A 27179-nucleotide genomic window follows, 5' to 3' on the forward strand; every position below is an offset into this window, starting at 1 on the left:
ATAGTCTACCTAGAATGAGCAACTGAAGTCTGACCCTACCCAATCGCCTGCAAGCCATTTGTCTTTAAATACGTCCCAAACAACACAGCCACAGCTCTGTAGTACCACACCTCCAGCACCTGTCCTAGGCCTCTTGGAAGACAGGCGCATCCCCCACTAACTGCATTGCATGTCTATAGCACCCTGTGGACTGCAGGGGTTGCTGAGAGCAACCTACCTTAGTGACACTCAGTCAACTGTGTGCTACCACTTGGGGAATCCTACTTACATTCAGCTAGTGACATGACCCAGGCTCGAACCCGCGATCAAGAAGCCCATCCTGTGCTTGAGGATTTGTTTAATAATCATGAGTGCAATATGTCATGGCACAAGTCCACTCCATCCTGTTCAAGCATCATTTGTCAGTGCTGCTGTATCTGGTGAAACAAGTTCAATACCAAGCTTTCAATAACTGATCTCTGGAGATCACCTCAGCCAAGTGCATCTTTCTCTCTCCTTACAACAGTCAAAACATCCATCCATCTAATTTGGAACTGCTTCTTCCAATTTAGGATCGCAAGGGAGCCGAAACCTATCCCAGCAAGCACTAGGTGCAAGGCAGGCTACACCCTGGATGTGATACCAGTCCAGCCCCACACACTCACACTAGGGCCAACTCTCCCAGAAGCCAATTCACCTAACAGTATGTTTGCAGAATGTGGCACCCAGAGGAAAGCCATGCAAACACAGGGAGATCACACAAACTCCACATGGACAGTTCCCAAGGTCCTCAATTGAATTCAGGGCCCTAGTTGAATTGCTGTGAGGCAGCAACGCTCAATCTAAAACATTAGTTACATACTGCAAATATAAAGGAGGAATTGATTGGCTACAGCTTTAACAACCATTCTTCACTTCCTCCTCACAATCCCTTTCTGAAGCTAAAAAAGCAGCCATGGGCACATGCACAATAAAAAGTTCTCATTGTGCTGAGTCCTTTTCTGTGATGAAGACAATAACGTGGCGTTATGAAATGGATTACTCATAGTCAGAATGGAAAAGACAAAAGCACAAGCATTCACATCTCTACTCGTTACAAATGTCTTCTTATTCTTTTGGGAATGATTCAGTAATGGGTTTGGTGCTATCAATCAACATCGTACAAGCTAGCCACAGAGAGCAGACCGCACTTCATTTCTCAGCTCTGAGCAGCTCCGTTTGATTGCTTCGATTTCTCTTCGATCAATGCCTACCCACACGCTTCGTGCCTTAAAGATGTATTTGCACACTTCAGTCTATAAGCCCCTTTGAAGAACCATCTGTCTCTCTTGCTGTAGGTCTTACGCTTAGAATGTTGTGATGTTACCCAGATGTGCATAACATGCAACAAGCAATTCAATAACATGTCAAGGAAATGCAAACACATTATCCTCTGCATGGTATCCCTCTTGTGGAGTGTTGACAAATGTATGCACAGCTTTAGAGTGGGGATAAAGGGTGCTTCTGTGTGAAACACACTCCATTCTGCACCTTCAGCAGACATCCAATAGTCTTTTCATCTTTCTCTGTGCTGTATATAACAATCATTTCCAGTTTTTCAGTTCCATGTCCACTTCGCTAACCTGTAATATTCAACGCTATCTTTCTACATTGCCTGTAAGTTGTCTGTTTTATAGGTCTCACATTTGTTTGTATTTATCACATTTGTTGCACATACCACACAAATGTCTACTTTTGCATTCGAGTCCCTACCTCAAAGTTGAATATTTACAGTGCTGTATGTTTCCATTCAATTCAAGAAACAACTAAAAAATAGTGAATAACTTTCATGTTTAGTAGTTTTAGCTATTATCATCAGTAATAAAACACAGACACATTTCTACCTTAAATTCAATTCAATCGCCAGACATTAACCAGCTTCCTCCAGCTCTATGCGACCAGAAATCAATGCGAAACAACTTTCATCAGAAGGGTTTTTTTTTGCCTCTCTATTGTGTGGCAAGTTATCAGCACACGCTGTTTGGTTTGTACAAAGAGGGCTGCAGCAGATGGGCAGAAAAATATTCTCATTTCCTGTCTCCTTAAGGGCTTCGATTAATTTAAAACAATTCCAGCTCCATGAATCAATGTGTCTGGTACTTAGCGTCAGATACTCAAACACAGAAACACTGTAAAAACAAACAGTACTGAAAGGTCAAGAGGAAATCAACCCTTGTGATCCTTGTCATAAGAAAAAAGAGAAGATGGTTATTTCCACAAAGTATCAAAGAGATAAAGGAGATTGTAACCTTGCAGCAAGGCTATCTGATTTGCATTAGAAATGATCGGTATGCTACAGCTATCATAAGACTTTTAAAAATGCATTAAAAAAGGCATAAAAATGCGTACCATTACTTAATTGAATACAAGTGCTTGGCAAATTTTATCAGATACTCAGACACTGCACAAAGGGATGCAAGATATATCTGATGCTTAAATAGAGTAAGTAAGTTAAATAAAGTAATGTAGAAAGGAGGCAGTTCAGTGGATACTGGGTCATGCGATGATCCAGATCAGTGTGGAGCACCCTGATAGGGTGTTCATGCTGAAGAGCTCAGGTATCTCAGAGAGTTTTTCAGCACTGCCAGATCCCTCGTGGGGCAGCCAATGGAAAAAAGGACAAGGCCCGACAGTGAGACTGAAGGCCTCACCTGCTTTTCATATCCTTTGCTCCCATGCCAGGGATGCAGCGCTAAAACAGCAATACAGTATGTGTATGAACCTGCAGTAGTTATGCACAAAAGAGAAAAAGAGCACTCTGGTCACAGCTAATGCTGATGGTGGGGATATTGGGGTGCTGCAGGTCATCAAAGAGGCCCAGAAATAACACTTGTGCTGGCTGTGGTTAAAAAAAAACAACAATGTGTAGGATAGCCAAACAGAGGGCTCTTTCAAAATACAATCAATTCTGTGCATGGCCTCTCGGTTTCTATAATTGATGCTTCAGTGCAATGTATTCCACCCACAAGCTCTCACCATGTATGAAGGCTAATCATTTTAATAATTGTATCCGTGGGAGTTCTTAAAGTTCAGCACTTTGCTCTCCAAAGGTAAAGTGAAACAGCAGGAGTGGGGCAGCAGTGACATCAGCTCTCGGGACTCGGAGACTGAAGTACCTTAACAGGAGTTGCTGATTCAGGGTTCATTTGGACCATGGGGGAAATTAGCACAAGCCCAGCAAAGTCGTTTGGCCTCTCGCAGGCTGTCAGGATAGAAATGGCTCCCCCCTGGAAAAGACACAGACACACATTTAGAGCTGCAGGCCTCCTGGGCTGAAAGTAAACTTAATACAGGGTTAGTCGAAATGTTGTCAACAGGTATAAATGCCAAATAGTTTACTAAAGTTTTGTTTTCTCCTCCACAGATGGCGAAGGATTGTAAGGTAACTTTGATATTTATGCTTTCGTTTGAAACCTCTTTTTGTCACGGTAACCCATGTAATTAATTTGTAATAAACTGTCAAAGTTGTCGACAGCAGCTTGACCAACCCTGTATATGACAAGGAAGGTGCTATATTCCGAAACAGAGCAGCAAAAAACATAAGCAAACATCTATCCATCCATTTTCTAACTGTTTTATCCAATTTAGGGACATAAGGGAGCTGAGGTTTATGCAACGGGGGAAAGGCAGGATACAGCCTAGACAGGACACCAGTCCACTGCAGGGCACACACAGACACGGACAAAGATACACACACACTCACACCAGAGCCAGGTCTCATAGAAGCCAATTAACCTACCAGTACTGTATGTCTTTGCACTCTGGGATGACACCCACACAAACAGCACATACAAACTCCATGCAGATAGCACCCTAGGACAGGAAATGAAGCCAGGGTGCCACCAAGCCACCCTTGCAAACATCCTGTGACTTTGAAAACAGAATATTTGTCACTGTGTTGTTTTTCATTTGTGTTCCATGTCTCTTGGACATTTGAACTTTAAACCACGCAAATGTGATTAATGGCTATTTAAAAGTCACAAAGTAGCCTAATACCCTAATACAAAAATAAACCTTTTAAGAAAAAGTAAAAGTGAAACTTGTGCCAAAAACTCTAGGCTTCATCAGTTGTCTCTGTTATTTTTAGGATACCCACACTGGTAACCAGACCTTGGGCAAGATACTGTATAATGAAATATTCCCTCTGTTATTCATCAGTCAGTCTAAAATGTCTTTGTGACTGTAACCATTTGGATTGTTAGGCTGATTCTATCAATTTAGTTTGTGTTTTTGTAAGACTTTCACAGAGAAAATCAGCACAATGTAACCATATAATATGAAATAAAAATAGAGCCTAATTTCCACCTACCAATAATAAAAACATTGTTATTATTAGGATCACTTCACAAAATAATGCACTTAAGAGTTACTTTTTGACAAATTCTCCTTCACTTGACATTTATGAAACACCCTTTCAGGGTAGAGAGAGGTAAGAGGACATACAGTATTGAAGTTTTTGCCTTTTCTGTTGGCAGCTTCTGCTTTTTAGGTTTGTCAAGTGTCATTCTACAGCTCACCTTAATTGTTTTTCACCTTATGTAACAATAATAACAAGGGTGATGCAGACACTTAGGAGAACAATGGTGCTGAGACTGCAGCCTGTTTTTATACCACTCAGCTCTTCACGAGATAATTAATAGCCACATTATTTTCTTTTCCAGTGTCAAGAAATCCTCTTGTTAATCTGACTCAATAAATTCACCTCCAACCGCCACAGGATTCAGGATGATGCGCCTGTTATGAGTGTTTGTGTTTTGCCACCTAAATTAGAGAATGCTATTTTTAAACACAGTGACCTTTCTGCTTCCAAATCCATCAACTCCACAGCCATCCCCCGGGGTCTCAAAATGAACTCAAACACAAGAGCTGCTCAGCGTGACTCCAACAAATCTGGGGGTTGAAATGATTCCATTTATCACAATTTCGGTGGTTTGTTTATATCGGTCAACGATGCCTGACCAGCAGGACGGGTGAGGCAGTAGAGCTGGACTGAGTTTCTCGGATGGGAGGAAATGAGTCAGACTATAGCACATCAACCAGTATAAGAGGCCAGTGAGCTCTGTGGACAATATCATCACTGTGCTCGGGGCTGAAAAGCGAGGGAAGGGAGTGGGGGAAATGAAAGGGGAAGGGCAGTGTCTGTCTCTGATCACGAGTGACGCAAAGCTTCAGAAAAAAGGACCCAGGGGTTTCTACTGACTTCCAAAGGACTTCCTTCCATCAGTGTGGGGGAAGCGATACAAAAGATCAACAATATACATGGATGTAAAATATTTTTAAAAAAGTTTTTAAATCAAGCCAGAGTAATGTAATGCGGTAGTCTGCCTTCACTTTGGGACGCTGCATGTGCTTCTGCTAGCCCGCCACAGCTCATCAGTGCGCATTGCCACTGTGGAAGGAGCTTAGACCGATATTTGTGTTTCATATGCATCTGGAAGCCCTGTGATCACATGATATCGGGCATGATGGGTTTTTGTTTTTGAAGGAACAAGCAGGGAGAGAATGGAGAATTCCGTTACCATGGAATGTCCGACAATGAAGACTGGAAGGCCAGGGTGGCGGCTCTTCATGATGTCGATGTGCTGCAGGGAGTCCCTGATGAAGATGTGGAAGTCAGAAATCACCATGCGGTCTCCCTCACTCTGCCCGTGACCCACTGTCAAATACGAGGAGGAGGAGACACCATTAGCTCTGTGTGCATCAGTATTCACCCAGCAGAAAAAAATACAAAGGTAATATAAATTACATACAAAAAAACCTACATATGCCTGATAATGCTTGGAACGACTCAAACTGCTATGTAATAGGTGTCACCGGAGTAAACCATTATATTCAAATGGTAAAGAGTTCAACTTTGATTTCTCTTTGACACTCACTAGCCACAGATTTGGAAAGATTCTGAACTAAAACGGCATGGCTAAGATGTGGTACAGCATGTATCCCACAAAGCACTGGAACAGTCCCTGTCAAGCTCCACCCCATTCTTCCAGCAGGACCAATTCCATTTGGTATTGTGATTAAGGGTAGGTGTATGTGCAATTCACCTGTATATACAAAAGGGCCCAGGGTTTTTTCAAAAATTTAAAAGCCTGGCAGAGAGAAGTGATTGGTTTCAGGCTCATGTTCCTCAAGTCAACCGCACACTGCCTGGCAGTGAAAGACGCCATCTGATGTTTGGCCCAGTGAAAGCAAGAGAAGAATAAGTCAATGTATCAGGAAGGGATGGAAAGAGCAGTACATTGATGAAGATGGAAAGGCCAGCAGAGAGTTCCAGAGGACATTGTTGGGTTACTGAAACAAGTGATATTCATATTGTGTATGTTCATGATATTCCCAGCTTTTCACTACATTCTTCTCCTCATCTGGTTCCCAGGCTGGAATTAAATTGAACCTCCCCCAAGGCAATACACAATTGTTCTCTGCTTTAGAAAATCTGATGTGTCTGGGCTCTGGAGTGCCAGATTAACGACAACAACAATAAAAGAAGAATGCAAGGAGGAGCTGGGACTTGCAGACATACAGTACATGGCACAATTGACAAAAGAAAACATGAAACAGAAGGAATGTATTAGATTATTATACAGCTGGAACCACAAGAATAATCGAGTATTGCAACACAGCTCCTTCAGCCTAAACAATAGCCGCAACACAATGCCTAGAAGAAAGCTCTGTTGCCCATTTGAAGATTGTGAAAAAGAATGTTCTTCTGCTAATTGAATACATCTGCAATGTAACATGTTACAATTTTTAAATATATGTACATTTTCCTCAAGAAACATTTTTGCAGATGACGTAGATCTCTAATAGAAGTGTCGTGTGGTGAAAGCAGAGCAAGATGCAGAATGCCGAGGCAGAAAACAGTGACATTCAGGTAAAAGCTTAAGGTCAGATTTTCAATAAACAGTTCAATAAGTCAATGTCTTCATTTTAGCTCTGCTTATTTCTCTATATATTATATTTACTGTGTTGTTCTTTTCTGTTTATATACAATACATTGACAGTTCTTTTCTAATTTGGATCAAACGTAAGAACCAATGCCAGTTGGATTAAAAATTTAGAAAATGTGTTTATTTCACATTTGGCTTAGAATCACTACAACACAGAAAGCTCCTTCATCCCAGACTAAGTGAATTAAGTTTTGAACTATTGACCCTGCACTTATGCACACTAGTTTCCACTGTATCAGCAAAGAACTTAACAGTGATGTTGCTGGACAACATACCAACTGGGAAACTGGGAAGTTGTTCAGGAAAGTAAAATTAATGAATGTCAGAATTTAAATAACGGAACGGGACAATCCTCAACAGGGCTAGATCCTGTTGAGGTTTTGTAACAATATAACTAGTAACTTGATGATGCTTCAAGTTTGTAAAGTGGCAGACACATGACTCAGTAATTGGCAAAAACCCAATGGTGTCCCATAAATGGTAAATTGTCGTATCTGGTAATAAGGAACAAGTAAACGCTTATTCCATGCTGAAAAGAGAAAAAAAGGAAACACAATGTTTCAAAAACGTTGTGTTTTTTTCTTCTTCTCTTTTTAGCATAGATTAAACCTTTAGCTGTTCTTTTCTTCTCTTTTCAGCATGGAATAAACCTTTACCTGTTACTGTGCAGCCTACACATGCTGACGCAGCTCCCTATTTGAACTACATCTGGTGATAGGGAAATGACTACTTAGGATTGTGAAATCCAAGAGTCCATTCATCTGTCTTTCCATGCGAGTAGAAAACCAAAAGAGGAGAGCATAGGGGAGTGATTCTGGTAAAGCACTGGGGGTTAACTGTCTCTACTAGGAAGAACGCCCCTCTTACAAATTGCCATCTGTGCATGCTAGAGAATGAGATACCTATTGTAGTTGCAAACACAGGTTTGGCTTGGAGAAAAAATAATTTCGATGGAGTGTTCATGGTGTGACAAAGAGAGTCTGGCATCCAATTTAGAGACTATGCAGAGAAACAGGCCTGTATGATCCTTCTATCTATGCCAACCAGCAGGTCCTGTTAAATTAAATTTGCTGTAGAAACATTTTTCAAGGACTTATGTAATTGTGTTTGTATTCCGAAATGATGTGCTGTTTCCTTAAAGACAAACAAAGGCATCTATTGCTTCAGTCCCTAGGTTGTGTTTCATAATTGTTGTGCTATACACAGACAAACATTTTTGTGACAAGCCTTAACTTGTTAATTAAACTTTCCACACACACTGATTCAATCTGAACACCATTCCATAAAGAAAACTCAGTCTAATGAAACTTGGACTGAAAAACGTTTTACTCACAGGGGCCATAACACAAAATAAGCTCCTTGTTGTCTTTACACAATTGCCTCAGGGATCTTCAAAACCGTAGCCAGTAAAAAATAATTGGCTACCCAAAATCTAACTTTAGAGCTCTGCTTGAAACAAAAGCCCTCAAAATAAGCATGGCTTTGAGCTCATTATTGAGAATCGGGTACAGATCCCAAATCAGATGCTACTGCGCAGGAATAATTTCTTTCTGAAGTTACATTGAAAAACACAGAAAGACATCTACCCAGTTTTCTTTCAATCTAGCTACAGTTTGATTGAGAAGCATCCAGAGACGAGATCTCTTTTCATCTTCCCTGGCTGCCGCCGCCTCTAATCTATGATGTTCATTCACAAATAAGGGTTCCTTTTAATGTTCTAGGGAATGAAAGCACTATGGAACAAATACGCACTAGGGAAACATAACTCAAGCGGTTCAGAGGAAGAAATAGACAAGATTAAAGGAAATGGACAAGGCCTGAAATCCTCTGAGCTTTATGTACTGGCTGAAAAAGGTACTCAGTTTTCAAGCAGTACTGATCCACATATACATACAGGTATGTATATTTGCCTGGAGTTTGAATATATCTCATTAACTTAAGAGTCTTTTTTTAACAGCAAGAAGAGTTATGGCACAGTTTTGCAACCCGTCAAGAACCTCAATTAAGTGAATCTCATTTACTGCCTTTGACATCACACGCACTGGCTTCTTTGAAATGCAAATTTCAAATCAGGATAAAATTATAAAGGGAAAAGGCCTGCTTTACACAAAGGATGACAGATCATTGCTTAGTGCTGAAGGAACCTTTTCTCACCTGCTCCAATCATGTTTAATGCTGTTAAGTCTTGCTTAAAATGCCTGACTAAAATGCCCGAATGTTTAGTTACTCTTCACAGGTCTGAAATGAAATTACTGGATTTTATCTAGTTTCTCTTCATTCTGAAGGAATTTGACCATTTCATCACAACTCCTAGCACTGAACTAGAATTCACAGCCCAAAAATGCTGAACATGAAATCCTGTTCCTTTGAGAACTACAAATGCCAAGGGGAATACTGTTATTGAGAACGTAGAAAATATAAAATGCTTAAATCATCAAACATAAAGTCTTAATGTGTCATTCCCTCACAAATTAGTGTCAAAAGACCTATACAGCAAAAACCCAATGCTGTTCTTTTAGAGAACATGCTTCAAGCTATGATTGTGCTGGCAATCATAGTGTTAAGAGCGATTTATTATGAACCCTGTGCAGGTCTCTAAGAGAGTCGGATGGCTTACGAGTCTGAGGAGGGTGAGGCAGAAGAGTGGTCAGTAGTTCCAGGCTAGGATGAATTTGGGTTGAGAGATCAGCGAGGAAAACAATTAGAGACGAAAGGCGAGATGAAAGGGTTGTCAAGATGGGTCTTCGTATCGGTGGTCAGAAGTAGAGGACGAATCACGCTAAGGAGGTGGATAAATTCCTAGCACTGAGCAAGGACTACGAGGGAATGGAGGGTTTAAATAGTGAAGGAAGAGGAGATTGAATAATGAGGATTAATTTATGCTGGTTGTGCTCGTAACACATAGCTTGAACTGTTTCCCTCTTCAAAGAGTACATGAGCATATACCATCTTGTACACTCTATCAAAAACTGTATATGAACAAACGAGCTGCTTTCTTCACTGTTAGCCTTACATAGTGCTGGTAAAGGAATACACAAGCAAATCTATTCAAAACAGCTTCTGCAATATCTAGGCTGGGAGAGACAGCCAAGAGCTGAGAAGTTGAGTTGAAGTTGAACTGAAGTTGAGTTGAAAGCAAGGGCCTCAGCAGAGAGCAGAATAAAACCTCAGAAGCTTCTTCTGCCTAAAAATAACGCAGCGCTTTATTTGTAGAGTACTTTGTGAGCTCACAACTGAGGCTCCTGCCAATTTGAGGGAATAATGAATGGTAGGATATACAGAATCTCTTGGACATGAATATTTGAAAAGAATATTTCATCTCTTGCAAAATCGTTGAGAATATACTTAATTTAGTTGGGCGACCATACGACTGTGAGACAGGATGGTATATTCAGCTGTGCATCTGTGCAGAGATGAATTGCATGACCAAATTGGAAATCAAGTGTAAAACGTCTGACCGAATTTTAGCTCCACATTTCAAATTCAAATAATCTTTAAACATCTGCTGATGTAACAGGTCTCACTCATATTGCAAAACAGTCAGAGTAACATCACCACCCTCTACTGCTACACTAAAGAGACATGTGAAATGTCATAGAAGGTTCAGCATGTGTCTGGGCTTTGGAAGTGTCTGGGATGGAGGTTCGAATCTATGTTCTTTGGGTCACTAACACCTTTCAGTCATTGAGAGTACCGTGAAGTTTTAAAGGGTTAAAGCATAACAGGTCTTACCATTTAAAATGACACTTGATGGTGGCCACTCCCTAGGACTAAACTACCCAAAGCAAGAAACCTGCCTTTTAGTGAAGAGGTTTTGACGTTTGTCTTGGTTGTGCAAGTTGGGAAGGCTGAAGTTCCGAATATAAGATATTATGCTGACAACAAGTCTATATATTCAGGTATGCTTAAATTCTGTGATTTATACTGCGGTTACAAGCCTTCTCACAGTCTCAAACTAAAGACTATTCTTGAAATTGTTCATCCTGGACAGCCTGCAGTGCTTTTCACCTTTCTGTTTCCATGCCATTAGGCTTTACATCTTTTTTTGTTACATGGATCTGCTGGAGACATGAGGGGAACATTTTCTTCACTTTGGGCAAATCACCAGCCCTGCAGGAAATGTGTGAAGTGGGCAAGCCGCCCACAGAACAAAAGTAGGCTGGGAACCTAATTAGGCCTACCAGCTACTTTCATGCATTCCAGCCCGCATTCACTGCTCACTTGCCTGAGAGTAACTTAGGAAAGCAGTCTCAAACTCCAACAATATTCAGCTCTATACTACCATCAGTCATCTTTCAAGCACAAGAACAAAGGATGCTTCTCCATCACATGCAGTGAATAACTCTGAAAGGTCTGTAAAATTCCAGAGCCCCATTAGAAATTTTCAACTGACAGACTCCAAGAGTGCGGTTAAAAGCAATGCATATTTTTTGGAGAAAGCACAACTGGAGACTCCAACATTGCTTATTGACATGCATAATCTTGATACATCAATATAAAAACCCAAGCAGACCTCTGAGCCAGTAAAATAATAAGTAACATACTGTATGGAGCGAGTGGTTACATGAACTCTTAAATGCCAACAAGGTCAAGTTTGTACACACAGGAGAGATCCCAGTAGAGGCAACTAATTCAGCTCAACCCTGACACATAAACTAAAAGCATCTCTGTCTTGCTTTTGGATCTCCTTCCATTAGTTTATGGAAAGAATACAGAGTACAGGCTCAGCACCTTGCTTGGTTTGCAGCCCGTGTAACAGAAGGGATCTGGGCTCTGTCTAATTTTAAATCGAGGCTACACGTCCAAAAAGCAAAACTGCAAACATCTATGAGATGAAAAAGAGCAGCAAGTGTAATCAGCAAAAAGTGTGCCAGTCAGAATCAATGTTGAAAATCAAACCTGATAAGATGCTGGAGAGGACAGCCGTCCCAAGTGCTCACAGTCCCCCCCTCGCCAAAACAAAACACTGTGCAAAAGCTGAGCTTTCACCTTGGCGGGAGACTCTTCTAGTTTTTTTTAAGAAGAGATGCAAGGGCACATCAATCATAAATACAGATTATTAATCTTGGAGAGGCACCAAACTGAGCAGCACGTGTTTGTAACTAGTCCTGGGTTTTTACTGAGATTGCTCAGCCTGATTGGCAAGAAAAACACACATCCTGACACACAAGTGGCGAAACTTGGAATATCGATTCTTCGGGCTAGGCTCTGATGAATAATGCAAAAACAGATTAATCTGTTCTCCTGCCCTTTACTGACAAAAGTACAGTACACAACTGATATAGAGATAGTACATATAATAAACCTTTTCCATCTCCACATGTGTAAACAGATAAATCTACTGTTTTTTTAAATATATTCCAATTATCCTATTGAAGGCGTTTTTAATGGATATAGTGGATTTATTTCTGGTTCATTTTTAATCAAAAATGCACTTGGCAATTTTCTGATTGCGTATGCACCATTCAAAAGAGGCTGTCATTGACAAGGATGCTTGCCTCTTTCCTGATGAATGTGCAGTTGCTCCTTTTATAGAATCAGCATTTAAAGTAATTAAGAAGCAAGAAAAAATGCTTTTGCGTGCCTCTTGAAAAGCTTTGACACTCTTTGTAGGACACAAACATCAGCCAGTCTTTTTCCACTTAGGATACTGGTGTACTGCTGCACAGATTTCTTTTCACCAGTGTTTTAAAATCTGTTCGGAGTTTTTAATTGCTCAGTACTCAAAGTCTTTCTAAACATTTGACTCTGCCTATTTCTTGAGCCACAAGTAAATTAAATAAAACGATTTGGTCACATAAATCAGGTTAAAATGTACATTTGTGGCTTATTTCAGATTTTGAACCTTGATGAAACACTGCTATTCTATTATGCAATGGAAAGGGTGAAATATTTTAATATGGAAAGGTATCAACTGTTAAAACACAGATGTATCTTTCTGTGTCTGTTCCTAACACAGAGTGGGTTTTTATCTGCACAGATATCCTGGCAGTCAGAATATGAAGGATGCCAAACATTTGATATGTAACTCTATCAAATATAAATGAACTAAATAAAGTTTAACTGCAGTTCAGAGAGGTAAATTATGTAAAGCAAGCACAGGCTGCATTTTAAACATCTCACTTAAAACTAATCTAACTTCTTGTATCATATATAACTATAGAGGTACCCTTTAAACATGTTATTTTTAAGTAACACTAATAATGCTATGACCAAAAATGTTTTTTAATTCTTGTTAAAAATGTATCATTTACATTTCTGCAATTTCCCTCACGGGATCAATAAAGTATCTATCTATTTCTGTGCAAAAATAAAAAAAAAAAAACTGTTGTCTTCAGGAATATAATTTCAAAGCTGTTGGTTAACTGTAAAATTTCATGTTTGTTGATTTAAGAATAATGTTTTTTAACAAAAAAAACAAGTTGCATTCACAAACACACTGTTTAGAAGCACAAGGTTTGTTCAGAACTATTCCAAATATCGAACACAATGTCATCACAATGGGGCCCATTAATTTTAAACCCTTCTGTGCATCACATTATACCAGAGCACGAATCACTGAGGCCTTACATAACAAACGCACTGGGGGATATACTGCATATGATTGTAAAGTAAATTGAGATACCATTTATGTGCACAGCTGATGGAATTGTTTTTTAAAAAGAATCAGTTTTTTGCCACTTTGTGATAATTACTGGTCAGTCTTTCAAAGAGCAACAGCATTTTAGTGCATCTGTGCTTGCCAGGTATCATCACATGGATCACAGCCTTACGCACGTCCTGGTAAAGGACACCTTAGTTATTTTTGCCGCCAAATCTCTAATGTTTTTTTAAATTTAAAATATAACCATAGCCTTAAATAGAAATGCTTTGAACAAGACTTCCATTCACTTGAGCTTCTACATTGGGCCATGTCTAATGTATGAGAAACTGGAGCTTCGGTTTCAGGCAATAACTTAATGGGTTTGGTCAGCTTTAGAGAACTGTTTTCCTACTGAAGTCAAGAATGGTACATGCATACAACCAGCTGGGGTGAATATTCCATTCATTTATTAACAACGTAACCTGTGGCACATCATTCCTTATGTTATTTGTTATACTAATGTCCTACAAATGAACTCACCGTGTAAAAAATGAAATTCACTGGATAAGTACAACACAAGCAATTGAAAATTACATGACAAGATTGGTCAGATGACTTCTCTTCTTATCATCTTTGCTCCAAAAAGGCAGATGAAATTCGGGGACTGAAATGACATTTCACATGTCTTTTAATTCCAATGCATTTCAGTCAGACAGGATTCTGTGACCATTATCCCATCAAAATGCAAGAGTGCATGAAAGTGTATAAAACAATTATCCAGCTCCTTCTCATCTTAATCCACCCAATTATAAGTGGTGTAACAAGAAAAGAAACCTTTGTTTGTTGAGGTACATCATGTTTTAATCGTATAAATAAAAACGTTTTAAAATATAGAGAGCCTAAAGTACATGGCAAATGTTAAGTGAAGATTATCTCCACAAAATACACCTTAAAATGAAGTAAATCCGTAATGACTCGTGTAAAAGCTTTAAAGTGGAGGATGAAACAATTAACCTAATACTGTACGTCCCACGGCCACCTGAGGTTCCATTGTTTTAAGATGTTGATCAGTGTGATGTCCAGAAGCAAAAAATATAAATAAATAACAAACAGACATCTGACCATCGGCACAACCAACCACTGATCACCTCCCACTATAATCAAAATACAGCATTGTCATCAACCATTTCCACCTCACCAATTACACTGTTTGCATTATTTTTTGATAACTGACTGAACTGTTCCAGGAAAAAAGAGACAGGAATGAGAAGATGAATTGCCAAGGGAGGGAAATTTCTCACTTCCTGAGGAGAAGCCCTGAACCTGAGCTCCTCCCCCCTTCCCCATACTCTACCCTGGGGGCTCTGTTTGGTGCCAAGGCAGCCATTTCAATTGGGATGGGAGAGCAGAGATCACACGGACGATATGGAAGTAGAAAGACGAATGTCATTATAGTAAGAAAATGGTACACTGACTCTGCAGGGGGCAAAACAAAAAAATATGGCTAGCATGTTGAGCCCTGGTTTATCCTCAAATCTCTGGAAGCAGGCAAAGGAAAACTGGGATTATTTTTAACTCCCCCCTCCCTTCGGAAAGAAATTGTCAAAGTGTCTAACAAAAGCTGAAATACTGCATTTTGAGCTGTATGGAAAAAATACTTAAAATCGAATCAACATATACATATGGTTTTAATACTCCAGATGGTAGTAAGGGCAAGATTATATAGGCCAAGCCTGTGCTGTTTTTATCGTGTATGTTTTATCTAGGGAAAATATTTCCACAGAGCTTGCCTCTTCTTATTTCAGTTTGAGTTTCATTTATGTTGCAATTCGCGATTATCACAAGCAAACCATTTCTTTTCAACCACAGCTCACACCTGCCTTCTTCATTTTACAGTTTCTCACTGGACCCTGACCATCCCTACACTGCCAAACAGACATAGTAAATTCCTGTGGCCACACATTCCTGGAACAATCCATTTCTGAAAAGTTGAAAATGACATTGTAACACAATTAGTTCATCATGTTACCTTATCATGACTAGGCAATTTCTCCGTGCATTACTGAACTAAGGGCATTCAAAACTAGAACGTTTCCTCTTCCTTTCACAAGTTTAACAGCTATGGAAAATTAATCTTTTTTTTCTGGCAGAAATTAAACAGTTTGAGTAGCAAAATCCTAGAGGCAAACCAAAACGCTCACTATTCTGAACCATCCATAATATATTTAGAATTTTATTTCTTACCACATTTGTCAGACTGGAATGACTGTGTTCTGTTTCAAATGTCAAAAGACCACACTTCCCATCATTTCTAATATAAAACAATGCTACAGATAAATCAGCAATTTCCTCAGCTGTCTTGTGAAACCTCTTCCTGTACACACATTTGTATCAGGAATTTACACTGTTGTTACAAATAATGTGTGACATTCCATTAAAACTAAACAAAGCAAATGTGGTTGACCTGATGGAGTTTATTTTGGGAGCAAAATATAAGTATGAGTACTATAAACGAAACTACTAAGATGGACAAGGGTGCAAAGGAATTGTTTCTGATTTATATAACAAAAGAGAAAGATTTAGTTTATGGTACTAGAAAAATAATGTACTGCTTGAATAAAACAGACATTTCAAAATTACTACATTAATAACTACTTCTTTAGACAGAATTCCTAATGTATTGCATTTATCATAGCATTTTCAGGCAGCAGCACTGTGTTATTAAAGAATTATGTCGAGCATGCTGCACATGAGTCTGTATTCCTGTTTCACTTTGAGTCAGAGACAACAGATGTGATACTCTAAAGACATACAGGAACACATCAAGGAAATGAAATTACTTGCATGACGCTGGTTGGCTGTTTATATTTTATTTTATCCTTGAAGCAAACAAACGTGTTTTACTGGAATTTCTACAGCCAACATATGGTCTTGGTTTTAACAACTTCTAAAATAACCGGTAACAACATCCACCACCCTGTCTAGATACAAAGGTTAGATCAACTACAGGACCATATGTAAAAATATTCCACTCACAGAGCCAGCTACTTTTAACACCAATGCCTAGTTTAATTAAAGCTAAATACACAATAATGCCAGGAAAAAAAAGCAAAAAACATGACATGACAGAAACAAGTGGTTCATTATAATCGAACCACATACTGTATTTGAAGTATAAACACAGGGGAATTTATATCTGCCCTGTTGTACTGAGAAAACTAATTAATACTTCTTCTGCTCCTGAAGCCCTCCAGCCCTCCAAAGACCAATTCAGCCCTTGGAAGGATGTGTCCTTAAACCTTCGAAGGTATAGACATAGTGCATACTGTAGTAATTCAATGTACAGTAACACCTTTGCCATCAAGTCTGAAATATAAGATGTACAGTATAAGTATGTGTCTTACTCAGTTCGCCACACTAAAAAGAAATATCCAAAACAAAAATACAGGAAAACATTAAACATGTTCCATTTTCTTTCTTCAAACGTCAATGTTTGAAGTTGAAGTATACAGTACATGCGATGCAAAACTTATTTTGCTGCTTTGGATACAATAGTGACGGGGACACTACACTATAAACAGGCGCCGTCCTTTAGATGAGACGTAAATCCGAGGTCCTGACTCTCTGTGGTCAATAAAAATGACCTGGGTGTTTCTCAAAAAGAGAAGGGGTGTAACCCCGGCGTCCTGGCCAAATTTCCCATCGGCCTTTATCAATCATGGCCTTCTAACAATCCCCCTCTATAAATTGGCTTCATTACTCTGCTCTCCTCCCCACTAATAGCTGATGTGTGGTGAGCGTTCTGGCGCACTATGGCTGCCGTCGCATCATCCAGGTGGATGCTGCACATTGGTGGTAGTGGAGGGGAGTCCCCATTACCTGTAAAGTACTTTGAGTGGAGTGTCCAGAAAAGCGCTATATAAGTGTAAGTAATTATTATTATTATTATTATTATTATTATTATTATTATTATTATTATTATTATATGAGGTTTTATAAAACCACACTAAGAAACCTTTTCTTAGCCTTCCAAAATAAAACACCAAAATAAGAAAAAGTATTAATAGAAGAATAGAAGTTTATTATTATTATGACAAAGTTAAACAGATAAAATTCTGGCGTTTGCTCTGGACACCTAAAAGTCTCAATGCTAGTCTCACCTATCAGAGCAGCTAAATTCACAGCGAAGAAAGTAGTGCTCCTATATAATTAGTACCTATTCAGTCACTTTTTTCTGTAATTATTATTTAGATTTTTATCCAGAACATTGACAAAATCTTCACAGTTCCACAGTAAGGAGGCTGGGTTTCTGACATTTTGCAAATTGTCAAGGTTTTGCTTTTGCATTTATGTTTTTACTGTAATGAATGGCAAATAAGCAGTTTGTGATCTTTGAAGAGAATGCAGCTTTTTATTCTGCGTCATCAGGAAAATGGTCTTAGAAACAAATGATTGTGTTGACCAACTTGTAACACTATTTTGAAGAAGTTGTCTTGTTTCTTATGACATATACTGTATAGTTTTTGGTGCTGTGTTTTGATTTTGCTTCTAGAAACTGCTGAAAGTTTGTATCTTTGAGTTCAGCGCTGGTTCATAAATTTGTTCATTTAAAAAAAAATAGTTTCACTGCTGTGAAAACTAATTTGATGGTTGGATTTAGAGGATTTTGGAAATCATTGGTAAAACTTTGTTTAATGTTTAAAAATATATTCTTTATGATAACAAAAGTGTATTGTATAATTATGTGCTTGTCACGCCCTAATGCAAAATGGATGGAAATAAAAGCATTCCTGTCTGCCAGTTTCCGTCTTCTAACTATCCACTCATCCTTTCCCAGACCTGCTGAGGGTCAAAGTGCTGAAGAAACTTACTGGTGACAACATGGTGAAGTGCATAAGCCTTCGAACTCATTGTTGACAACAGATCATGGGTTCAAGTCTCTACTACAGACAGGGTTGTGCCAGCCTGTGACAGAAAAGGTAGTTTACCCCAGTTACTCCAGTCTCCCCACTGTATCAGTAGAGATCAACATTGCTTCTTTGCAGGTTATCACTGCAGTGGACCAGTATCCAGTCTCAGTCTGAGAATGGGTGTTAGTCTGGTCAATGCTATGGTATCCAGGATGAGTTCTGGCCTGATGAACCACAGTGCTCCAGGATGGACTTTTCCTTTTGCCACCAATTGTTTGCCTCCCAGCAATGACGTTTACAAGAGCAGAAAAGAACTGACAGGGTTTTGTACACTAAAATTAGAAGGATGAAAAATATTAGCAGATCTGTGATCGTAAAAAGCCCAAACGTCATACGAAAAAAGTCAACAGATCCAGCAATGGCCACATCAGGTTTTTCCAAAAAATAATACAGCAAGCTGTGTAATATAGTGTTTTTTGTTTTGGAGCAAAGCACTCAATAGAGCATGCTTATTAAATGTTCCTTAATACTGTATCTATTAAATTAGCACAGGTTTAGTTTTGTTTGTGAAAGGTCTATGACATCTACTTGGTATATTTCTTTGGTTATACAGATTTGGTCCTATGAGTGTCTCATTGAATCACATAACACTTGAATGCACCAGAAGGATCTATTCCATATCTATGAACAGCAGGAAAAGATCTATGGACGTGTCAAGGGAATTTTCATAACAAAACTAAGGATGACAGTAGTCTGCTTTGTGAGAGTGAATATGACAAGTGTGCACAGTGGGTACCAGATTGAAATCTGCTCTCTGGCCTGAGTTCAGGTGTCATTTTCAAAGTTCCCGTGTACCAGAGTAGAAGGATCTCAACATTGATCTGAATGTTTCTATCTGTTGTTTTCTATCTAAATGTTTAGGGTCTAAACATTTGGGAAAGTAACTATTCGTTACTGCATACATTTTGACAATGCATTTGTTCAGCTGAACAATATACTACCACAAAGCCGAAAACAGGGTATTTAGTTTTTTTTTTTCCAGATTCAGTACCGCCATCATAAAAGCAGAAAAACATCATTTTTACTGGATGCAAATTTATAATAATATTCACAGCATTTTGCATTTTTTCTGGTAAGTGCATTTTCATAACCAAACCTAAAGCAATTTTTGGTATTTTCCATGTTGAATTTGAATCGACATTTTGAAGAGCTGGTGAATTTTGAAGAACCTCTTCAATTAGCTGGAAAGTTTGTATAGAAAGAGGACTTCTAAAACATCTTCTGAGAGTCAACAGACAGCAGTACATTTAGAATTCCAAATGGAAAGATATTTCTGCATGCCAGGTGCTACTCTGACAACCACTGTAATCAGTGAAGATCAAAATATGGAAACATACAGTAAGCATAAGAAACATAAGCATAAAATGTTTCCTGTATGTCATTGAAACTGATGTCAAACAGTAGCGTATGACATACAAATACATTTCATTTCCATGGAAACTGAACATCAGTTCTCTTTATTGAAGCAATAACATGAAAGTGATATATTGTCCTGCTATCTTTCATTTCCCTTTCTAAACACAGTGTCTTATCATGTCCCACAGTCTGATGATAATTTTGTGGAGAGCAGACTCTGAGGAAGGCTCCAGTTTAAGACACAGATGTGATTTTGCTTCACCGCTCTTTCTGTTTGAAGGGAGCTTATTCCTGTTGCTAGGAAGTAATTCCCAGGAGTAATAATTTACTTTGGAAAAATCGGGTATTTGAGCAGAAGTACACATGAGGTATAGTATGTGATATTAATTCACACACAGCAGATGATGTACCGTACCACTCATCACAAAATCAATGAATTGTAGTTCTGGGGGATTTTTTTTATATTTACTAAGGTATATCAATGTAAAAACAGCTCTGGAATATTCCACGCAATTGAGGCGCTAACATACTATATCCAGGTCTGAAATGAGATGAACATTGTTGCTGAATGAATGAAATGTGTGTTTCAACTTATTTGAGTCTATCCTTTAGATAGATATTTAGATATTAGCAAAGATTACCTAGATAAGGATCTAGATAACAAAAACACCTTAACCACTGTTAAAAATGTTTAACTCAAATCTAGGATCCCCCCAAATTCTTCTGATCCTGTTATGGCATTCTTTTAAGTTTTCTAAATATATTTTTATATACAGAGCCATTATCATAAACTCCTGTACCAATAACATGATCTGCCTTATGCACTAGGAAATACCCTATGAAAGGAAATTTACAGATAAGTCTAGTTTCACAGTCCTGTAGACCTTTGTACTCAGTAGCCTAATGTTGCTGGCTACACTATACTTTACTGTTTTTGAATTTGACTCTTTTAAACATGCAATGTTTTGACTAAGAGTTTAGAAAAAGAAGTTTAAATATTACATCATAACTTGCCTCATTAGACTAACCTTTAGAATGCTTCAGAAAAAATGTTTATCTGTTTAAAGTAAATATTTCCACGTTGGCCTGTTTATCTATTATCCATTGGTACATTAGTGAGTTCAAAAGAGGGTGTTTTTCCACCATGAACGACATATTTATGTGGATATACCATCACTGGGTGAACACAATCTACCCTTATAAGGACAAGAATTCTATCCCTTTTGGAAGTAGAAGAAAGCAAAAAATATAATTTGGCAAACCACCAAGATTTAAGTTTTGGCAGGCATTGCAGTGAGTACCGCTGAATGTTTTTTAGTTTAAGAAATACACTTATATGCATTATCAGGCATATAAAATGTATTTATATATATATAAATATAGTGTATATTATATAATATTGCATAGGCATTGCAGTGAGTATCTCTGAATATTTATTTAGTTTAAGAAATATATAAATGATTATTAATATTATATTATTTATATGATATTTATTTTATTATATTATATTATAAACAATAAATGAGAATGCACAACTGTCAACTGCTCCACATCTGCCAATGATGACACACATCTGTGTTGTAACTGTTGCTTAGTAACCTTTTTAAAGTTACAGACACTGACAAAATGCACAGCCTCTTACAGAATGGGAAAGCAATTTCCTATTTTAAGAAATACAACATGACTAATTTGAAAGTAAACGTACTATGCACAGAAATAACTAGAAACAGGTCAGAGCTTGGTATAACGGGTTTATCACTGTTAAACCAAAGTAATTATTTAAAGTAAATTAAAAAAACATTAATAATAATAATAATAATAATAATAATAATAATAATAATAATAATAATAATTCCTCCTTATTGAATATAATTTCCTAAACAAATCAGTATACATGAGAAATAGATATAGCAATCACTCTCTGCCTACTTCAGTTTATAGTTTTAGGATTAATTTTCAACAGAGAATAAATATAGAATGTGATTTAAACTTTTGAGCAGTGTGATTAAAATACAGTCCTTGATGTAATGTGGTTTAGTGCCAATTCTATTTATAAGTGTAAGCAGGAGTAAGTGTGTAAAACAGAACATGAACAAGAAGAGAATTATTAACTTAAATACCACAGTTAATGTAGAATAGGTTCAAAGTGCTTACATAAGGCATTCCAAGAGCAGTCTTGCCTTTCCTTTTCCAAATGTAATTTGAATGCCCTGAAACTAAGTTTGAATGCACTGAGATATGACATACTGTACAACCTTAAAACAGCACTCTTCTAATGAGCCAGTCCAAAGGTTATTTGTTGGGAAATGTAGAAATCCACACTAAATGTTTTTTTTTTAATGGAAAACAGTACTATCAGACATCTTTAAACACATTTGTTCGCTGGTCTTAAGTTTAACAAAATAAGAAGTATTGGTGATAAAACTGCAAAGTTGATTTTTACACTTCCATTTCTGAATTTACTGAGAAAAATTCTTCTTCTTTGTAAACCTAAAACCTGACTGCTTTACTGAAGCACTAAAACCACATGTGGTTCCAACACTTTTTTTTTGTTTTGTAATGCCAATCAGTGGGAAAAAAGAACTGCATTCTTAACATGAAGCATCATGTGATCAAGGAGTAAATTCGTTGAACACAGAGCTTGAATCTACTAGTCCAGACAACAAAATAAACTTTCTCAATAAAGTATACCTAGAAAAAATTAAAATAAAGAAAAAAATAATTTTAAGAAAACTGCTAAAATGACAACGAACCACAGAATAGTACTACAGTACTGTACATCCAAAATACATACCATAGTTGAAGCCTAAAGAGAGAATTAACTTTTCATTTGCATTTTCTTTAGAAAATTAGAGGCAAGAAAGACAATGTAACAGAAGTACAGAAAATAAGTGTCTCTACGTAAGTATAAGTATAACAATTAATTAGTAAGTATAACAATTTCCCTGCTTTGTTGGACAGACTGGATGCTGTGTTATTGTGTGGTGAGAAAAAGGAATGCTTTAGATTGAAGAGTTAATTTAATAAAATACATTTAATTATTGATAAATTTACTGTGTTGTAAAGGCTCTTTATAATATTAATAAAGTATATTTCAATAAAAAAAATACAAAAGTTTAGATACATACTATAAAAGCCTTACCTGTGACCTATCCCTAACACTCTAACCCTAAGCTAAACTTATCATTACTGAATACCAACAAATGGGCATTTAAAATTCATATTATGGGAACTCCAAGAGCCATTAGTGTCTAGAAATACTGGATTTACCATACAAATTTTAAAACCCCTCATTAAGAGGTCGTGAATGTGATGAAATGTTATTTTGCAGAATGCACTCCTTTCTTTCACTATCAAAAGATCAGCTCAAAGCTTTAATGGCACAAAGATGTTTTCCGACATGAATAAACCATGAAGCGTCTGAAATGATTCTCTTCATCACTTCCAGAAACTTGGGGGAGAGGGTGGAGAGTCTCCTTGCTGGGGTTATTTCTGGTTTATGTGTTCAGCATAATGAGGAACACGTGCCAAGACACAGAAGGCAGCTGGGATTTTCTCATGTTCTCGGCTGAAATGTGCCACACTGCCTTCCTGAAATGTGTCAGCACTCCTAGGCTACTAGGCGGCACAAACATCCGTGCTGGTGATGCTGTGATTGGTGCAAGTCTGTGTGATACTCACCGTGATCGTGTGCAAACGCCAGCAGGGAATGTCCCGTCAGCGTCTGGGCCAGATCACTGTAGCCTCCACAGTGCTCTGCAGCCCCATGGGCAATAAAAACCAGCGCTCTGGAAGTAGGTCAGAGGTAAGAGGGAAAATAATCAGCTCGCGTTCACATGGAGATCACCTTACCCCACAGCCACCTCTATGCAGACACCCAACTTTTCTCTGCTCCTCTCACCCGCACTGAGGACATATTCATAAAAAATTCACCGCCATCCAGCTAAGTTTACACCTGTTAGGTTTTTACCTTTTGTGACAACACAATAAACTTCAAAAGTGTGGCCTAATTAAAGAGATCCATTAGGCAGTTCCATTTTCTTTTAATAGGGGAGTTTTGCTTTTAGCAGAAAGTGCTGTTACTGTACGTTGGCGTGGTGGAAACTGAGATAGGAGCAGAACTGTTGGATGGCAAAAGAAGTTACAGTACTAGAAAATGCACATGTATAGCAACCCTGACAGTGAGAATGACAGGCAACAATGACTCAGTGACAGGTGATACTTTGAAACAATGGTATTTATATAGTATAAGTAGGGCATCATTGTTGCGCAGTGGTTAGGGTTCTGGCTGTTTCTCTGAAAGAGTGTGTTCACTTTGGGTGAGGCACTGCTATTCCTATCCTTGAGCAAGCACCAGAACAGCTCCTCTAAAATACCCAGCTATTCAAGTGGGTGCAGATAAGTGGCTTTGGATAAAAATGTCAAATATATGGGTAACTGTAATAATGCTGCAAAGAAGTAAAGGTAACTTCTGAGCAGTTCTTATCTAAGGCTGAATGTGTGTAGATGTGTGTATGTTTTGCATGCAGACATCGGAGGAATGTAAACATGGAAGTCAATGCATCTACACACAATTATCATTATATACCGTGTCTTGACAAACCTATTTCTGCTTTTCACAATCAAAGCACAAAACATATATTACAGTAACTTAGGCTCCTTTTCAGTATGTTCTTGTACTGGGAGGTTCAAGCACGCAAGAAATCAGTTCAAAAATAAATCCAATAATTTTATGAAATAATTGCAGTTCTTTTCTTTTGCTTATTACACCTTGAATTTCCTGCCAGTCCATTTTTGTATTTGTGCATTTCATTTGGCAGATGCTTTCATCCAAAGTGACTTACAATTGAAACCTATCAAGATGTAAAACATATAACAGTAGTGTCACTGTTGATTCTGCTTGGTTTCATGATATCATGTGTACCGTAGGTTGAGTTCTTACGGCATTGTGTTGTATGTTTCTTTAGAAAATGTCTGTTAGAAATTCCAGTACAGATTGCTCATAATGCCTTTAGTAGCATTGGAACACACACAGCAGCACTGCAAAAAAAGATTGTGTCTTTTTCTCCAAGCTCCGTTAAAATGATACAAATGGTAAAAATGACAGTGCAGCAAATGAGTCAGCTTTCCATACACTCTAACCACACATCAACCCACTGATCAATACATCAAAACCCACTTCCACTATACTACAGCTGTGGAAGCAAGAAATTGTTTCAGAATGAGTCTCCGAAGGCATAAAAAAGAGTCAAACCAGAGAGTGGGAGAGTGGGAGAAGGGACTGAAGATATCTGGCTGTCAGAAACGTGCATGTTCTGCTCAGAAGCAGATGGAGTGTGTGCATTATTTTGAAAAATCCAAAGAAAAGCAGAGGATATAAAAACAGCTGGTTGCAGAAAGTTGCGATTAAACCAATGCGCACATGAAATAGCACACTTCTTCAAAAGGCTGCAGGGGATGTCTCCCAAAACATTTTCAAACAAGACCTTATCTATTCCACAACACAGCCCAAAAAGGGAGAAATGCCCAGCAACACTGAGTGGCGCTGCCTTGATAGTCACACTCTAAATCAATCACAGGAAGAGAATTGCGTAGGGTGAGGGTGTGAGTTTTGAAACTGAGAGAATCAAACAGCACCCTGAAACCCACTTCAAGATAACTACATTATTATCGCTTATGTTCCTGTAACTAAAAAAGTTCAATCATATTTTCTTTTTAACTAGTCATCTTTTTTGCCTATACTTACATTTTTAAGCTCTTTTAAGTCTTTTTATGTTAAACAGTATAGATCATTAAAGTGAATACCAATACTGTAGCGAACCATAGCAGCAGGTAAAATAAACACCTACTGTGAAATAGTCCGTTACACATAGTCAATCAATAATTCTTACACTGAACGAGTTTTTCCTGATTTGGCCAAAAGCTCTGTTCTTTGAAAATTATCATGAAAGTAAAACGCAGGTCTATTCTAGGAAATGTGTTTTCATTATTTAGGTGTTTTTTTCTGGCACAGAGGCAGTATTCAGAATTCAAAAGACCAAAACATCTTTTGAAATACATTTCCTCGTATGGAACTTGCAGGGATCAGCCTCGGCTTAACTCTTTCATCACAACCATTAATCAAGCACTGAGGTTTTAGATTTAGAATACTTAAGAGTAAAACAATAAAAAACAGAAACTTATGGCAGCCATAAAAATGGAATAGAGTTTGAATGAAACATTAGTCAGTATCAGTGTGAATTTTATTTCTTCTTGTTTCTGTTTCTGCTTTACTGTGAAGGGAAACAAAACTGCTAGACTAGGCAGGGCAGTTTAAGAACAGCACAACAAGTGAAGTCACAAAAACATTTTTATAAAAGCCCTGGGTGTTTCCACTCTTTGAGACTATGGAAAACAAAATTGTGAAATACCTTATTAAATTAGTAATAAGGAGATGTTTAACAACGTATTCCACCAGATACAACCACTTAAGAAAATTTTAAAATTACAGGATTAAAAAGGCTCAGGCAACATTTGTGTGTGTTTTTTTTTTTTGTCTTGACCTATAATCTTCTGAGAAGCTGACAAATAAAAATGCCTGTGTATTATCTTGGAGTCACTTTCTCTAGGATCTAACAGTGTTTTTTCAAAGAGAAATAATAACACATCTCAGTAAGAGATAGTCTAGTTTAGGGGAGTATGGCTATGGGGAATAAATGAGTAATTTACTCAGAGACAACTTTCCTCAGGTGTATTCACAAAGTCTTAACATCTGGCTGAGGCTGCTGAGGCTCTTTTCACTTCAAAAACGGCCACATACAGTAGTTTGTCTTTTAATTCTTCAAGAGGTGTGTGCTGAAGTCAGACTCTTGTGTATACAGTATTTACAGTTTGAGAGATTACGTCTTTCAGAGGTTCATTACTTTAACGTCCTGTGTCAGGTCAGCAAAGGCCTCATACAGTATGCCTGTATACGTTAGCCAAAGGTGTTCCACTGGTTGTGAGAAAATGTATTCTCCTATGGAAATAAGCAATGTCTGACATGTTTAGACTGTTGTTTCTGTGCTATGATGTATGCTACGCAGCTGGTTACATAATACCAGTGTAGCTTTATAAACAACAATTAAAAGGGCTAGATTATGACAACTCAGAGGTCCTGAGCAACACTGAATCATACATTTTAAAACTACTGCTATGGAAAATCGTGACTCATCTAAAAAGAAAACAGCATTATTGCTAAGATATATTCTTCTTCATTGCCTACTGGATCTCTTAACTCACATTGCATAGATTTTGAATAAAGACACGTTTAATCTTACCAGTAAC

The 27179-nt window shown here is 37.9% G+C and overlaps 1 protein-coding gene across 3 annotated transcripts in view; it reads right to left on the minus strand.

The window, feature by feature from the left end:
• Window positions 1-27179, minus strand: part of mgll (monoglyceride lipase) — a 53810-nt gene that overhangs the window by 12603 nt on the left and 14028 nt on the right. For all 3 annotated transcript variants that reach the window (XM_015347934.2, XM_015347935.2, XM_069189380.1), the window contains 3 exons: window positions 23556-23662; window positions 5538-5674; window positions 3135-3245 (listed from right to left, as the gene is read on the minus strand). In XM_015347934.2, the coding sequence (XP_015203420.1) occupies window positions 3135-3245; window positions 5538-5674; window positions 23556-23662 (355 nt within the window). The remainder of the gene's footprint in view (window positions 1-3134; window positions 3246-5537; window positions 5675-23555; window positions 23663-27179) is intronic.

This window comes from Lepisosteus oculatus, chromosome 4 (assembly GCF_040954835.1).
Source record: "Lepisosteus oculatus isolate fLepOcu1 chromosome 4, fLepOcu1.hap2, whole genome shotgun sequence".
NCBI classification, from domain to species: Eukaryota; Metazoa; Chordata; class Actinopteri; order Semionotiformes; family Lepisosteidae; genus Lepisosteus; species Lepisosteus oculatus.